Here is a 17,277-nt window from a genome sequence, read left to right on the forward strand (position 1 = left end):
ATCCTTACCTTGCGGGTTTTCCGACTTCTTGATGAAAAATGGGACTCCGGCCACCCACATTCTCTTTTCCCTTCCAAGAAAGTCTCTTTGCATGATCTTCACCTCCTTGCATCATGATCTTCACCGGAATAGACTCCGACGGTAGTTTTCGGTGAGTCTTCCGGCGGTTCATCCTTTCTCCTCTCTCTAGGTTCTCTCTACCCCTTTCTCTCACTATCTCTCTTTTGCAGGATTATGGATGGGGTTTCGTTTGGACCCCTTAGGTGGTTGGAGGGGCAAATTTACCTATTTGCCCCTCTCAACTTTTCCTATATTTTTTTTTTTTCTTTTTCTTCTTTCTTCGGGTATTACAGATGTTTTTCCAGATTTCATATCCAAGACCGTCGGCTACCTTCGCTCCGGCAAGATTAAGGCTGTCGAAGACATATCAGTGGGTGTGGACAGCATTCCCACATCTTTCATCGGATTGTTCCAAGGCAATAATATTGGGAAGAAGATAGTCAAACTTGCTTACTAGTATTACTATCATCGTCATCATCATTTAAGTTTTTATTTTCAGAAACACTGTTCTTTTGTTTTGTTTCAAAACAATTGGAACTTTTTTCTCACATCACATCAGTGTTCTACTGTCCACTTGCCTTTACCGACCATTCAATATTCTCCAAAATCTTCCCATTCGAACTGTGTGGATTCTTGATATTGTCCACTTTAAGCGTAAGTTCTCTTGACTTTACTTTTGGTCTCCCCAAAAGACTTCATACCAATGAAGATGTATTCCTTATAAACCCGTGATCAACCCCTTAACTAGCCAATGTGGGACTCCTCTCTCAACAATCCTCCCCTCGAACAAAGTACACCATAGAGCCTCTCCTGAGGCCTATGGAGCCCTCGAACAAAGTACACTCTTGGTTCGATATTTGAGCATTCTATTAACATGACTAAGTGACTTTGATACCATAGTATGATATTGTTCACTTTGAGTATAGGGTCTCATGGTTTTACTTTTAGTTTTCCTAAAAGGCTTCGAGAGACGTATTCCTTACTTATAAACCCGTGATCAATATAGAACTCCTCTCCCAACAACTTTAGAATAAGTTAGCAGGGTTACTAAACGGAGGGAGGAGGAGAGCATGTACATCCACGATCGGGAATTGGATGATCCTCGACTCCCAAGAAAGAGTTAGATATGATGGAAATGCTAAAGAAAACGATTTATGGCAGAGATGACTGAAAATTAGGAATGTGGACATTGGATTCATCGTTGAAACAGACAATACTTTATACATAAAGCATGATACATTTTCAATCCAACTTTACATCATAATTTAGAGTGCAGGAGAGAATTGAAAGGAAAAGCACAAGCCATTACTTAGTTTTCATAGCTCCCACTAGCATTTCTCTTCACCCAAGTTGTGGTTCTTCTGCGAGTCTTTGCCTTCTTGCGGAATGTACCGGTTAACACAAACCAGAAAAGCAACAAAGTTGATCACACTTAATATGGTCAATAGTCCATAGAAGCAGTCAAGTCTGCCGTAGTTTATATTGTCTGCGAGCCAACCTTGTCCATCGTTTCCTGTCACCCTCTTCACGACCAAAACCAAGAAACTGCTGATAAAAAACCCAAGTGATAAAGTGGAGAGGAACAGACCAGTACTCATAGTTTTCATCCCTTTGGGAGAATTGGTTATGAAGAAATCAAGCTGCCCTGTATATATGAAGGCTTCACCTGAACCCACCAAGAAAAACTGTGGGATCAATAGGAACACCGTTATAGGCAGAGTAGTTGTGTTGTCACCCACTGCTTTTGCCACTGCTAGCCGTTTCCTCTCGGCTACTGCTGCAGCTGCCATTCCAAGTATTGACAGGACAAGGCCTATGGCCATTCTCTGTATGTTTGTGAAACCTGTGACATGACAACATAGCTCCTCAGGATTCCTTCAAGTTGTGTATAGATTAGGATTTTGTGATTGGATCTTAATTTACCTTGTTTTCCTTTCCATTTCTTCCATAGAGGCATAATAAGACGGTCATAAACACCCAGTGTGATGAGTATAGCTGCTACAAAGAAGACAGTGAGAGAGCCTGCTGGGATTTGGAATGACCCAATTGACCTTTCCATGGTGGATGCTTGTACAACTGAGAAAGTGATCATCTGAGCATATATAGTCCAGAAGAGTATGGTTGTGGCCCATACAGGCAGCAGTCTTGCCACCATTTTCACCTCCTCCACTCTTGTCACTGAGCTTAGCTTCCATGGATTTTGAGCTGAATCTCCTTCTGCAACAATTGCAGCCTTGTCCAAGAACCTATACGAAAAGGAATCACAAATTAATGACATTACTTGAAAATTGCAGCTAATCAATGAACTTACTGGAATTGTTTTGTGTGCTGGATTCTTGTAGCATGCTCAGAAGAATCCTCATAAAGCAAAGCAACATTGTGAGGAAGCTCCAGTTTCCTGTTTTTGATTGCAGCAGAAATGACTTGGAGAATGTGAATTACAGGGCTTCCCATGCTCTTCTTGTATCTGTACCGCTTGGTCCCCGACAGGAACAACAAAATGGCGACAAACATTGAGACAGAACAAATCCCATAAGCCCAACTCCGACCCACTTCATCTTGAATATAAACCAGCACAGTGACTGCCATCAGTGTTCCAGTGCTGATAAAGAAAAAGAATCTGTTAAAGAAAAAGGCCATCTTGGTCTTTTCCTTCTCATCTCTCTCATCAAACTGGTCGGTTCCAAAGCCCGAAATGCTTGATTTTAGTCCACCAGTCCCCAAAGCAATGAGATACAGAGTCAGGTACAGAATTCCCATTTCAAACCCATTTGCTTCCTTACAGGTCTTGGTGCCATCACACGGCGGCGGACGAAGCTGTGGCAGTTTTGTTGTAATTGCAAGTGCAACAGTTCCCTATGGTAGCATACAATCGTAATCAACACCCACTATATGTGCTTCAAATGATTGATTTAAGTGAGTTCGATGAACAAACCAGTGTTTGGATTGAAGCAGAGATGAGAATGGTATAGTATCGGCCCAGGAAAGAATCAGCAAGAAAGCCTCCAAGCAAAGAAAGGAGAAAGCAAGTGCCCATGAAATCTGTAACAATGTTGGCTGAAGCAGCGCTGGGTAGATGCATTACCCCACTCATGTACGTCACAAGATTCACTGCTATTCCCATTGTTGACAGCCTTTCACATATTTCAATACCTGAAAATTAAATTTTTTTATTTGTTGGTTTAGTTTCATTCTTTTTATGAACACCAAGTTATGATCAATAAAGCTCTTCATCCTTCTCATCCATCATTCTTGTATGTAAGGAAGGTTTATCCTCCAAGTTTTGATTTTTAAATTTTTTTTGCAGGAACCTCCTTACTGGTTCTAATATTTTTCTTCTTTCTAAAAGAAATTTCAGTGGAAGTTTATTTTGAAGGGGTAGGAATAATAAATTGAAAAAAATCACTGTTTTTATTTCTCTTAATAAATAAATTAATTAATTTTTCTTTGACTCGTTACTTATTACTTATGTCGTCATCCTTAACCACATTTGTTAGGGAGAGGTTTCAACTCCCTTTCCAACTTATATAGGATCTCACAATCCATGGAGCCCAATGTCTTCGCTGACACATTGTTTGACTTTGATATCATTTGTAACAGTCAAAGTCCACCGCTATCAGCTATTGTCTGTTTTGGCCAATTACGTATAGGTGTTAGCCATAGAGTTTTAAACGCGTCTGTTAGGGAGGAGTTTCCACACCTTTACAAGAAAACATTTTTAAAACTGTGAGACTGACGACCATACGTAACGGGCTAAAGCAGACGATATTAGCCTGCAGTGGGCTTGTACTATTAGTAAATTCAAGAATTAAAAAAAAAAAGAAAAAAAAACCCTCCATAAACTTAAATAATGTTTTGAGTAAATTCAAGTGTAACCGCCCAAGCAGCGGCCAGAACATATTATTCCTTTAGACTTTTTTTTAGCTTCCACTCAATGTTTTAAAACACTTATGCTAGAGAGAGGTTTCTACTTTATAAAAAAGATTGGTTCCGCTGTCCAACATGAATCCACGTCAAGTTTCGATAACTGGGTCTCTTTAAAATCTTTGTATAAATTTAGGGTTTTAATTTTTAAAGAAGTATAATTACATGGATTAAAGAAACTTGGAAATTGTTGTCTACTTAACATAACTGTTCAGGAAAGCAATGATTTTGGAAGAAAAAACAAGATCAAATGTTTTGGAACAGCGAACAAGAGAACAAGAACTCCAGATTTGCTCATAAGGAACAAGCAATCCTCCATCTTTTTAAAGAAAAATTATCAAACATTTTTCAAACTGAATCTTTATCTTTTCAAAGAAAAGGAAAAAAAAAAAAGAAAAAAAGTGATATTATCTTAAAAAGCTTGTGATGAAGTGACATAAGATTATGTCATTTATTCCCATATGAACACAAAAAGGCATCACCAATAATCAGCCATCTACGTTATGTCCCTCTCAGTTGTTCTGTTCTTCCACTTTTTAAAATTTGGAGTTTTGTAGTTGAAACAGAATCTAATGAATCATAAAAAAACAAATCTCATCTCCATATTTTCCCTGGAAAATTTGCATGCAATATCATACCGAGTTGAATCTCTGCTAATGAGATCATATGAGAAAGAACTTTAAGATGAATGCCATTTCATAATAGCTTAAAGAGCTAAGTATTTACACACCTAAAATAAGAGCAGCAGGAATCCAACCACCAGTCTTAGACTTATCAGCAGGAAAGCCTTTGTAATCCACAGCATCAGCCACTCTACAACTTAGCTTCCCATCCTAACAAACAGAACAAAAAAAGACACAATTTTTAAGCTCACTCATTAGAGATAAGACAAAAATGGAGGTGAAAATGAAAGCAAGGCTCCATTGGAGCTCTGTTTCTCAAAAGAACCAACCATTTTTGAAGCTTTGCAGGTAGCAGCTATGGAGAAGATGAGGTAAAAGAAGGCTTAGCTTTTGAAAGGGTTGAAAGTGAGTGTGGAAAGTGGTGAGGGAGTTGGTGGTTTTGTAGGCAGAGATTCTGAAAGGAATGAGAGGGGACACCGCATTGCAAGTTGGAGAAGCAGAGGGAGGGAGGGACAAAGGCACTGTTTTTGTAGGATTAGGCTGGTAGAAATTGATTTCAGACTTTTGTTCTTGCTTTCTTTTTGGTTAAATTATAAGTTGTTTATTCAGTTTTTGCATCTTCAAAAGTAATTGTAATCATATCTTTCATTAAGGTTTTCAATTTGTTTTCGACTTGTATACCACCTATCTACTCATTTCTCTCCATGTCTCTACTTAGAATCGTATGATGAACCGATATGCAATAATTCTAGTAGTGTAATAACGGATCTTGTCCATTTTGGTTTATTACATATCGTAGTCAGCTTTACTGTTTTAAAACATGCATATTAGGGAGAGGTTTCCACACCATTATAGCTCACCGCTGATAGATATTATCCGTTTTGGCTCGTTACATATCGCCGTCAGTTTCATAGTTTTATAAGAGAAGTTTTCACACCCTTATAAGAAATGGTCCACCCTTAAGGACCAAATACCCTCGTTGCACACTATTTGTGTCTGACTCTTATACCATTTGTAACAACTCAAGTCACTTCTAGCAAATATTGTCTGCTTTAGCCTTTTACGTATTGTCATTAACTTCACAGTTTTAAAACGTGTCTACTCGAGAGAGGGTTTCACACGTTTATAAGAAATGTTTCGCTCTTCTCTCTGACACACATGGGACGAAGACGAAGAAAAATGATGATGGTGGGTGGAAAGAAAAGATTGGAACGTAGAAGAAGCAAGAGAGGGCCAGTTAGAGCCTGCCAAATTATCAACAACCTTACATTTTGGTCCATCTCAAAATTCAGACCATTGTTTTTGTGGAGATTAAAGGAAAGGAGGTGTTTTCAGAAGTGCTTTTGGTACCCCACAAACCCCCAAACACACTCACAATTCTCCGTTCCATCTTCCCCAAAATTCCAAATGGAGCTTTCCACTGTGGAATATTATTGGTCGGGCTGTTCTTATGGATACATGTGGCTCTCATGTATATGTTAGGCTTTAATTATTGGGGTTTGGTTTGGCCAAACTCAACTTATTTGTCTCGTTTGTCTTTAATCACGTTCAAAGTGAGCTATGGTATTGAAACTTCAACAACAAAAGATGAAATAAAAGTTTTAGAATGAAAAAACACGAGCATCTATTGTTTTGAATGAAAAAAGATGAGCTAGAATATTGAAAGTTTAACACTAAAAAGATATAAACGAAAAACACGAGTATTTATTGTTTATATCGACAACAAAAGATCGATCATAGAAAATTTTAATTTACTTCATCATTAGGAGTTAAGATCATCCATATAAGTGATGAAATAAACACTTTTTAGGAAGACATTTTATTATTAATAAATGTGTTTTTATATAATCTTCGTCTATTAGGTATACGAGATGTGATGTGAGAAGCGAAAAGCAAGTACTTACCAATTTCATCAAATTTTTCAACAAACCCATCATTTTTTGGGTCACTTTAGATGCTTTAACCACACACAATTATAAGATTCAATCAGCTCCACTCTCCCTTTGATGCATTAAAACAATATAATATTTTATGTCTCTTTAATTTTTTTGAAACTTTATTGTAAAAAGATTCTTTTTCATTAGATTCTCCCCTCCTATAATTTAGTCAATTGAATCTCTCATTCCTATTAAAATTTTAACTAAACTCTACCATATCAACGTTGGTAATCTAATCAAGGTATTCTTTCCATCCGTTGTAGGATCTCGCATTCCACCTCCCTTAAAGACCAGCATCATTCTTAGCATATAGGCCAGTGTTTAACTTCGCTACCATTTGTAATAGTCAAAGTTCATCGCTAGTAGATATTGTTCGCTTTGACTCATTACATATCGTGTGGGATCTCATACATTTACTTCTTTATTAACTGTTGGAGAGAATTAATTTAAAAGAAATTAGAGGTTTTTATTTCTTTTTACCATAAGAAACATGGAGAGAGACTATTTGCCAGTGACTTCTTTAGCCATTGACTTTTAATGTCATTGACTACTAACGACTCAAAGTTAGATTAGAATAGTGATAATGTGTTCAACAATAGTTGACATAGATTATACGATGGGCTGCAAGTGTTTATTTATACACATATATACATACATACACACACTTTCCCTAGCTACCAACTTCAAGATATTTTCTTGTAAGTTTTGATCTCATATGCAAAACATGGGCTGCAAGTGTGCAACTTTTGCAGAGAAAGCAATGGAACATCAAAAATTCAATACGCTTTTTTCCGACAAAAGTGTAACAATAATGCACCACTTTCTCCAAATTTACCAATTAAATATCCTTTCATTTATATATTTTCCAAATTCCCATCATCTTCCTTCAACAGAGACATTAATTATATGCCAAATTGGCCTAAGTGGGAGTAGAAGAAAACAACCGTTGACTAATGACGACCGTTGACATTCCCATGTCCCAGGGAAAATAAGTATATATATATATATAATTCAAAACGCTGTTTGGAATAATAATTCAGTGGGTTTTGCCGAAACGCACGTGATGTTGTGCCCGTTTGTCACGTGGCAGCTTAGTGGGGAATATCCAAAAACATGCATTGCACCTGAAAATGTGGGGTCCATTAAGATACTCGCACACCCAACAATATGGAACTATCAGATCCTCACCGCCCATTATAATAATATTATGAAAATAATAATACAGCTCCACTAAGGACCATCCAAATTAAAAGCCATTTATTTTAATTCACGTGATAATGTATTAATTAATTTATTATTGTGAGGTTCTTGCAGAATCTTTTGTGGAATATATGATTCCCTTTTGACTCTAATCATATTTCTAAAGCTTTAAAAAAGTTTCTAAAATATTCATAGTATTCCAAAAGATTCCAAAAGTATTCTTACCCTTTTTAAGTTTTAATAATATATTAACGTTTCAAGAAAAATTTAAAAATTTATATAAAAAAATGTCAAAAATTATTGGGAGTGAGTCCCACCTGGATTAATTTAGTGAAAGATCATAAGTTTATAAGTGAGGAATACTATCTCCCATCGGTACGAGGTCTTTTGGGAAAGCCCAAAGTAAAGCATCACAAGTTGAGAGTGCTGATTTCAAATAAATTCAAATAAAAATAATTGCGGGGAGGCCCTTCCCGAGCTTGATAGTTGTGTGTGGGCTGCCCTTTATTTATTTTTGTGAGGACTGGAAGCTGTTTGGGCTTTTTCAAGGCCCAATATAGGCCGCCCCATAGCCCTAGTTTGTTTATACGCTAATTACAAGAAATGACCGAATCGTTAAATTTGGAGCCAAAAAATCGCTTTGATTTGGCTGATCGGCTCCTCGCCGCTGCCACTTGATTTCAACGATCAACTACCTTTGTCCTCATGCTTACCCGCCATCTCAATTTCAAATCCTTTCATGTCAAATCCAAACAACGATTAACAAGCTTCAACTTTTTCCGCTCTTTCCGACATGACCACAACCTGTTTGATCAAAGTCCTCCTCCGAATGCAGCCTCTACCAACCGCGTTTTACTCAATTACTTGCACAGAAACGAGGCATTTCAAGCCCTTCGCTTGTTCAAGAAGCATATTCGGTGGGGTCTTGATGGGAATGCCGATGAGTTCACTTTGGCTCTCGCTCTGAAAGCCTGTTGTGGGGTCCCTAAACTAGGTAGACAAATTCATGGATTTGTTATTTCTTCTGGGCTTGTTTCGAATGTTTCAGTCTCTAACTCCTTGATGAATATGTACTGTAAATCTGGGCAGCTTGAGAGGGCTTTTAGTGTCTTTGAGAATTTACTTGACCCAGATATTGTTTCCTGGAATACTATTCTTTCCGGGTTTCAAAAGAGTGAGAGCGCTTTGAGTTTTGCTGCTTGGATGAACTTAAATGGGGTTCAGTTTGATCCTGTAACATATACTACGGCACTTTCCTTCTGCTTAGATGGAGAAGATTTTATGTTTGGTTGGCAGTTGCATACTCTTGTCCTGAAATGTGGATTCCAATGTGATGTTTTTGTTGGAAATGCTCTGATTACAATGTACTCGAGATGGGAACATCTTGTGGATGCGCGACAAGTGTTTGATGAAATGCGGAGCCGGGATCGGGTGTCTTGGAGTGCGATGATTACTGGTTATGCACAAGAGGGAGATCATGGGTTAGAAGCTATTTTGGTGTTCATTCAAATGGTGAGAGAAGGAGTGAAGTTTGACAATGTGGCTATCACTGGAGCTGTTTCTGTCTGCGGTCATGAAAGAAACCTGGAGCTTGGAAAACAGATTCATTGTTTGACTGTGAAAATTGGATTTGAGACTCATACCTCTGTTGGTAATGTTCTGATCTCGACATACTCCAAGTGTGAGGTCATTGATGATGCAAAGTCAGTATTTGAAATAATAGATGACCGCAATGTGATCTCATGGACGACTATGATCTCATTGTATGAAGAAGATGCAGTTTCTTTGTTCAATGAGATGAGATTAGATGGAGTGTATCCAAATGATGTAACATTTATTGGATTGCTTCATGCAATTACAATGAGGAATATGGTGGAACAGGGACTGATGGTCCATGGATTATGTATCAAAGCTGACTTTGTAACGGAGTTGGGTGTCGGCAATAGTCTAATCACCATGTATGCTAAATTCGAGTCGATGCAAGATGCATCAAGAGTGTTCATGGAACTTCCATATAGAGAGATAATATCATGGAATGCTTTAATTTCTGGGTATGCTCAAAATGGATTATGTCAAGAAGCTTTAGAGACATTTCTGTGTGCGATAATGGAATCGAAGCCAAACGAGTACACATTTGGGAGTGTCCTGAATGCAATCAGTGGTGGTGAAGACATATCTCTAAAACATGGTCAAAGATGCCATTCTCATTTGATCAAAGTAGGATTAAACTCTGGCCCTATCATTTCAGGTGCCCTCCTAGACATGTATGCGAAACGAGGGAGCATTCAAGAATCCCAAAGAGTTTTCAAGGAAGCATCCAAAAGAAGTCAATTCGCTTGGACAGCGTTGATCTCAGGCTATGCACAACACGGAGATTATGATACAGTGATGAAGCTGTTTGAAGAGATGAAAAAGGAAAAGATAAATCCTGATGCAGTAATCTTCCTGTCTGTCTTAGCAGCATGTAGCAGGAACAGGATGGTTGACATGGGTCGTCAATTTTTCAATATGATGATCAACGATCATATGATAGAGCCAGAAGCAGAGCACTATTCTTGTATGGTGGATATGTTGGGTCGTGCAGGACAATTGGAAGAGGCCCAGGAAATGCTAGCACGCATACCAGGAGGGCCAGGGATATCTGCATTACAAAGCTTGCTTGGGGCTTGTAGGATACATGGGAATGTGGACATGGCGGAGAGAATGGCTGATGCTTTGATGAAGAGTGAACCACTGGAATCGGGGTCGTACGTGTTGATGTCAAACCTGTATGCTCAAAAGGGAGATTGGGAAAAGGTTGCTGAAGTAAGGAAGGGAATGAAAGAGAAGGGAGTGAAGAAAGAGATTGGATTCAGTTGGGTAGATGTTGGTAACTTTGGTGCTTCTTTATACTTGCATGGCTTTTCATCTGGTGATGTATCCCATCCACAATCAGAGGAGATTTGTAGAATGGCACAATACATGGGAGCAGAAATGAAGTTTCTAAAGGATAGAGAGAGACAGCGCCAGACCCATATGATTGATGGACTACCTCTAACAGATTTATTTGTATTTGATGGATGATACTTAGTTGAGTAAAAGAAAAAATCTAGTTTTTGGCTGCACAGTTTGTTCACATACAAAATGCAGTGAATTCTTCTGTCGAACAGAAAGAAAAACAAAAGATAAAAACGTGAGCGGCAGGATTCGAACCTGCGCCGGCAGAGCCCACATGATTTCTAGTCATGCCCGATAACCACTCCGGCACGCCCACTTTTGTTTACAGCCTTACATTGTTGTACTTACATTCTTAATAGTGAGTTTTAGAAACCGTACGTGCCCATTATGCAAGCACATTTATAGTCTCGTTCACCCACAATGCTAACGAAGCACCTATTCTCTTCATTCACACTACTATTTTGTGTTGATACATTTTTCTTTAAGAAAATAAGATGCTGGGATTGCAGCCACGAAAATAAGACGACACAATCACATCTTCATGGTTCAAAATACTTCAAGAAATTCTATTAAATTCATATTTGTCAAACATTTAATGTCAGAGATCTAACAAAAATCTTACTGAATGGAAATATGACTACCAGACAAGTAACTAACATCAAGATATGGCAAACATAAGAATGACCATTATCATTTCTCAATAAATATCGTATCTCTTGGAAAAGAAAATTTTAGTGGTTGTTACAATTGAAACATATTCCTCCACTTGCACAACCCACATCAGTCAAAGCCTCAATGGAGCGACCACCAAGAAACAAGAAGCCCATCACACCGAATTCACACAATTGACTATATCTTCAAATCAGGAGCTTCTCAATGGCATCCTATATATAAAAAAGAACGGCCAGAACAATTCATCAGGGAGGACATTTAGAAAAGATGGGAGATATTTACAGTCAGATATTGAATAATTACCTTCAGTTGCTGTATTTGCGACTTCAATTGGCTTCCTTCATTTGTCGTCACAGAACAAGCTATAACAGGTCTTGTAACTCCACAAGCTCGGCCAAGTGCTTGCTTAGACGGGACAAACACATAGGGCACATTCTGCAAAATCAAATAGAATCCTATTTCCATCGTTACCATGACCAGACATCAAAACGTTGAATGGAAACATACAATAATCAAATTTTGACAAAGATCTGTTTTTTATACTTTTAGTAGCATTCTGAAGCAATGTTCAAAAGCCAGTCTGCTGGAAGGAAACCATAATGGAGGCAGTCAATGGCTTTTGGTGGTAGTAGTTCTTCGAATTAATAACATTTCAAATAGAAACGGAATGGGAAATTGTGTTTCTCGTCTATATACAAGTATCCAGAAATAAAAGCTACCAAAAAATGAGCACCACTACGAAGCTTCCAAAGAGTCCTAGAGAAGATTATTGGGGTATGTCAATTAGATTGACCATAAGAGGGTTGTTGAATACAGTTGGAGTCAGTCGATCTACTGATCTATCAATAGATGCAAACTGCTGAAAAACTATAATGCAGCCTGCCTGGAATGTGAAAGCAATTTTGATGTGGGAGAAGGGTCTCATAGAAAAGCTAAACCCTATGCCATTTCACTCTTCCCCCTTCTGGCAATGATAAATAAGTCATTTGAAGTGGAAAACTTAACTAAACAGATTTTGAAGGAAAGGTATAAAAATGTAGGAAGTTCGGTAAGCAGATTCGTTGACAGAGAACAACAACCGGCCAGTTAACTTCACGTATTTGATTTAGCTACAGCCACTTTGGCAGGTCAAGAAACATGGGTATCAACAATTTTTCACACCCTTCTCTTGGTACATGTAGCCTCAAACCCCACAAAATACATCAAACAACCAAATGAACGCCAATAAATAAAAGGAAGCATACAGATACCAATCAGACACAAAATCTTCTCCCCACAACTGTTAAGGATTGAAGAGTACCTTATCCTCGGCTAATAACGGAAGATGAAGGAGGATTTCAAGCGGCTCGGTATCTGCGGCCATCACAACGAACTCAGATATACCTCTGTTCAGCGTCTTGGTTGCTGAAAAAGGCACAAAACAAAGAATCATTCACTGAAATACGAAAACGAACTAAAGCTCATCCGTGTGTTTCGTAACAGTAGATGGTGCAGACAAAGGTACAAGAAGAGAGGCTACCTTCATTGGCGCCCTTCTTGATTTGCTTGTAGTTAGCAGCTTGTTGAACAAGATCAAGAATGGTGATTGTAAGTTGTGCGTCGGCCAAAGGGTACGCCTTGGGATTTACTTTCTCTGCAGTCTGCCAGTTTACAAGAAGTTCACAATCAGTCGATAGCAATCAAATAAACATACAATCATTCAGATATGAAACAGGAAGAGAGGAAGAGAGAAAGAGAAGGTACCATTGTTCGTGCGAAGAATAAGCAAGCAGAGACACAGGTTTCCGAGATCTTTGGAGGAGACGGAGAGGCTTGGGAATTAGGGTTTAAGAACGGCAACAGAGATCTAGGGCTCTCTGTTACAGTTGTCGTCTTAACTTAATTGGATTCAAATTTAGTTTAAAATCCGTCCACACTTCCAAAATATCAATTTATGCCTTAAATTATTTTGTTTTTTGATTTTGATCTCACAATTCTTTTGCCAATATTTTTATTTTAATACTTGAATACCTAGTCAAAATTTATTTTTTAAACAAAACTATATTTTGATAACTATTTTACTTTTTTTTTTCTATAATTTTCTTTTTTTTTTTTTTTTTTTTTTTTTTTTTTTTTTTTTTTTNGTAATTATCTGTTTCATTTTCGTTAAAAAAAAATATTTTTAGTCAAGTGGAATAAAAATTTTGTAAACTACTTTTTTTTCAATTTTCAAAATTTTGCTTGATCTTTTTTTAATATATAAATAACAAAATAAGGAAACCAGGTTCGCAAATAGTATTTATAAATTTATTTACAAAAAAAATTAAAATGATACTTATTGATGGTGGTACACCATGTCTGATAACCTGCTAATGTATATGAAATTTTGATAAATTCATGTCTAATAGTGTGTTGATATTTCGAAAATTTTGTAAAATGATACACTCATATATGATAAAAAGCACATTCATATTTGTTTGTAAAATGATACACTCATAATTAACAACTAAATTATACTATAGTTAAGTGAGTTCAGCAATTAAAACATCTATTTTTCTCTGTCAAGAATATCATCTCCACATCTGTTGGGCTGAGAAGATTGCATTCCAATCACTCATTTCCGTGGGTTGTGGGAGAGAATTTTAATGAACTTGTTGGTATACATGAGAAATGGGGTGGATGTCGACGACCACAGACACAAATGCAACAACTTTGTGATGCAATAATATAGATGATTAGAATGATGTTTAGCCATTGACATAAAGGACTGGGCTTCAATCCGTTTAATAATTCATGCGAACCACAAAAAATATTATGAAAAATGTATCAACATAGGTCCATATGTCATATAGCTTCAACAGTTTGAGACAGAAAAGTATTATATCAACACAACACATTAGTCTTAATTTATACTACCTAAGTTCCCAGTCCCAGATATAATATCAACACAACCATCTAATCTGTGCAACCTACCAGACACTGTCGTTTTATGGTAATCTTCAGAAGCAGAAGCAAAACATTTGAAATACAAATAAGTTGAGTTAATGGCAGATGAACCAACCTTGCCTTGCAGCTCTAACTTAACAATAGAACCTATCTGCACAAGAGAGAAACAAGAGAACAAACATGTCTCAAATCCAAACTCAACAAAGGAATCTCATGATTAACATGAAAGACAAATTCCCTGCAGAACAACTCTACAACAAATGTGTAAATAAGACTTAAGAAAGGCCATAAGAAACAAAATTCCATTCATATGCATCAAATTCATTGATGATGACGATCAAAAGTATTTCTGTACATATCTTGTTTATACCTTTTTTTAGCTCAATCATTCAGCTTTGTTTCAGCTCCAATAAATGAAAAGGCCACAACGTACACGAGTAAAAAACATTAAAACCGAACGATTAAATCAACTCACTCACCAGATGGCCACCATGGTATATAGAAAGCTTTTGTTTCCATGTAGTCTCCAATTGAATCATTGAAAAGATATTATCCAGCCACATATAATATCGGTTATAGGGTCAAGGATTAGCATAAGAAATGAATAGTCTCACAATGCATATTGCACATCTCGTTGGAGTACAAAAGCTCAATGGCTTTCAAATTCCAAACAAATGGAGAGGTACCACGGAAGGAAAGCTTAATCGATTTGATAATAAAAACTTGGTAAACATTCTCGAGCAATCTTGATTATACATCTATGACTGATAAAAAGATAAACAGAGGGATGAAATGAACCTTTTCGTTCATTCATGAAGCAGCTGTCTGAAACTTCTGTAACATATCACAATATGGAGTTTCCCTTATATATCCCCACTGCCGACGCTGCATCTCAGCACGACAATTCTGAGCAAGAATGCTAACATAATCCCTCTCAACGTGCCGCTCGAGTTGCATTCGGTCCAGACTATCAGGTGGAAACTTTTCTTCAAAAGTAGTTGATTTCACATAATAATTGACACCCTTCTGAGTGGTAAACTGGAATTCATAGGGATAGGAGAGGGAAAGAGAATAGATAGGTTCTGAGGATGGCAAGAAGTTCAAAAGCAATATTAACAGCACAGGGAGCAATTGAATCAGAGTCCGAAGGCCACCACCTGAGCCCTGATTAGCTGTTCCATGTCCCATTCCAGGGCCAAAATTGAAAGTACGAAAATGTGTAGTTGTAGGCGCCATTCCACCGAAGAAGAAGTTTCTAAATATCTCCTCTGCGTCAATATCAGGATCATAAAACCCATTAAATCCATTAGCACCATGTCTTGTAGTTCGTCTCTCGTAAACTGGCTCATCAGACCCAACAACATCATACTTTTTCCGACTCTCCTCGTTACTTAGACATTGAAATGCCTTTGATACAGCCTTAAACGCTTCTTCAGATCCAGGAGCATTGTTTTTATCTGGGTGAACCTTTAAAGACAGCTTTCTGTATGCCTTTCGAACATCCTCAGTACTGCAACTCTTCTCCAATCCCAAAACCTCGTAGTAATCCTTCTTCTTCTTGATAGTCCTCACAACCTCTATCTGCTCCTCTGTGTAAGTTACCGATGTGGAAGATTCAGAAGACCCGGATGCCGCAACTCTACGGCGAATCGAAGGCTGATTCGAGGGCTTGGATGAAGACGTATCAGACGACCTATTTCCAGATTCACCAGTATCAGCACCCAAATCGTCACTGGAAACGTTCTGAATGTCCGATAACAGATCGTCAACGGAGAGCGTCGGATCAAGACGGCGAGCTTTATTCACAAATTTTAGGGCACGGGTCCGATTCCCGGCTTCCAAAGCTCCTTTCCCGATTTTCAAACATTTCAAAGCATCGTCTTTGTTCCCGTCCATCCGAAATATCGAAAAGTAAAACGTATCCGCAATTCCCTTCAAGAAAAGGGGGAAAAGAAATTACATTCATCACCGGGAACTAATAGAAAGAATCGATTCTAACAATTTCGTACATCGATTGCGATTGCCGCAAAGCTAATATGGCAGAAAACTAATTACACATTTGCTCGAGATATTAAAATCCAATCACAACAAGAATCTATTTTGAGAATTTGAACTTACAGACGGTGCGAACAAGACGATTCAATGATTCAAGAACTGTAATATATCATCAATGTAAACGCATCGATGGCTCCGCTTGGAAAAAAATGAGAAATCTAGGGACTGCAATTCCTGATCGCATGAGAAAAATTGGGGAAATCGAGACCAGTATTCAAGTCGAAGGTCGCGTTTGGATGTGAGGTTAAGTGGCTTTATAGGACAATTTCAGCTCAAGAGTATAGAATAACTCCATCACGTCATTTCGCAAATTAAAAATGTTCTTGCCTTTTTTTTTTTCTTTTTTTTCTTTAAAAATGTTTCCAATATTTAAATTGAGGGGAGAAAATCAATCAAATTTTACATCAAGTGATTTTTATCGTAAAACTTTTAATTTCATCAAATTTAATATATACTTAAAAAAGTATTGGCTGTTTTTATTTGTTTCATTTCAATTTCGTTCATTCTTAATTTTAACAAAAAAGTAAGACAACTATTTTCAGTAAAAATTAAAATTTTAACTTAAATTAAGAATGGTGAATGAATATATATTTTCCAAACACATAAATTTCAAAAACTTCCATCCATAATTTATTAGAAAGTAGAAATTATATGAGCTTTTTTGAAAATGATGGAAAGGGATGATGAGAAACTTTGGGTTGGAGGTAGTAATGGAGTTCTTACTTGGAAATCCATGTACCATTCCCAGAGAGGTTTGGTTGGTAAAGATATCATTACCTGTGATAAGCTCCAAGTTATCGAACTTTCAAGGACTACTCTAACCCAAATGAGTTCATTTTGTGCCAAAACAATCCACACTCATACAAGACTTGATTCTGTGACCCAACAAGGTCATACCTTTTTGTATTCTCCTCGTTACCTAGACACTGAAATGCCTTTGATAT

At 37.4% G+C, this 17,277-nt stretch overlaps 4 protein-coding genes and 2 non-coding genes across 7 annotated transcripts; 1 reads left to right on the forward strand and 5 right to left on the reverse strand.

The window, feature by feature from the left end:
* Positions 1-1,229: 1,229 nt before the first annotated feature.
* LOC111792296 (protein NRT1/ PTR FAMILY 6.2-like) lies at positions 1,230-5,133 on the reverse strand. The gene is made up of 6 exons (XM_023673668.1): positions 4,937-5,133; positions 4,715-4,817; positions 2,996-3,213; positions 2,372-2,916; positions 1,984-2,306; positions 1,230-1,903 (listed from the first exon to the last, which is right to left on the reverse strand). The coding sequence occupies exons 1-6, from the start codon at positions 4,937-4,939 to the stop codon at positions 1,389-1,391; spliced, it is 1,707 nt and encodes a 568-aa protein (XP_023529436.1). The 5' UTR covers positions 4,940-5,133; the 3' UTR covers positions 1,230-1,388.
* A 3,239-nt stretch (positions 5,134-8,372) lies between these two features.
* On the forward strand, positions 8,373-10,939 carry LOC111793678 (pentatricopeptide repeat-containing protein At4g32430, mitochondrial). The gene has a single exon (XM_023675671.1). It carries the CDS (start codon positions 8,450-8,452, stop codon positions 10,805-10,807), a length of 2,358 nt encoding a protein of 785 aa, XP_023531439.1. The 5' UTR covers positions 8,373-8,449; the 3' UTR covers positions 10,808-10,939.
* On the reverse strand, positions 10,916-10,997 carry TRNAS-AGA. Its single transcript has one exon. It is a non-coding gene; the product is annotated as a tRNA-Ser (tRNA).
* A 225-nt stretch (positions 10,998-11,222) lies between these two features.
* On the reverse strand, positions 11,223-13,249 carry LOC111792357 (NHP2-like protein 1). Its single transcript, XM_023673760.1, has 5 exons — positions 13,097-13,249; positions 12,873-12,993; positions 12,654-12,757; positions 11,657-11,788; positions 11,223-11,565 (listed from the first exon to the last, which is right to left on the reverse strand). Exons 1-5 carry the CDS (start codon positions 13,097-13,099, stop codon positions 11,539-11,541), a joined length of 387 nt encoding a protein of 128 aa, XP_023529528.1. The 5' UTR covers positions 13,100-13,249; the 3' UTR covers positions 11,223-11,538.
* On the reverse strand, positions 12,386-12,471 carry LOC111794129. Its single transcript, XR_002815023.1, has one exon. It is a non-coding gene; the product is annotated as a small nucleolar RNA snoR109 (small nucleolar RNA).
* Positions 13,250-14,114: 865 nt separating the features above from the next.
* Positions 14,115-16,610, reverse strand: LOC111793534 (chaperone protein dnaJ 49-like). Of its 2 annotated transcripts, none has more exons than XM_023675460.1 (3): positions 16,397-16,610; positions 15,077-16,210; positions 14,115-14,429 (listed from the first exon to the last, which is right to left on the reverse strand). In XM_023675460.1, the coding sequence occupies exon 2, from the start codon at positions 16,172-16,174 to the stop codon at positions 15,089-15,091; it is 1,086 nt and encodes a 361-aa protein (XP_023531228.1). In that variant the 5' UTR covers positions 16,175-16,210; positions 16,397-16,610; the 3' UTR covers positions 14,115-14,429; positions 15,077-15,088. The 2 variants fall into 2 exon arrangements, 1 of the variants encoding a protein (XP_023531228.1); XR_002814943.1 differs by having other exon boundaries at positions 14,143-14,429; positions 14,758-16,210.
* Positions 16,611-17,277: the final 667 nt, after the last annotated feature.

Source organism: Cucurbita pepo, chromosome LG04 (assembly GCF_002806865.2).
Source record: "Cucurbita pepo subsp. pepo cultivar mu-cu-16 chromosome LG04, ASM280686v2, whole genome shotgun sequence".
NCBI classification, from domain to species: Eukaryota; Viridiplantae; Streptophyta; class Magnoliopsida; order Cucurbitales; family Cucurbitaceae; genus Cucurbita; species Cucurbita pepo.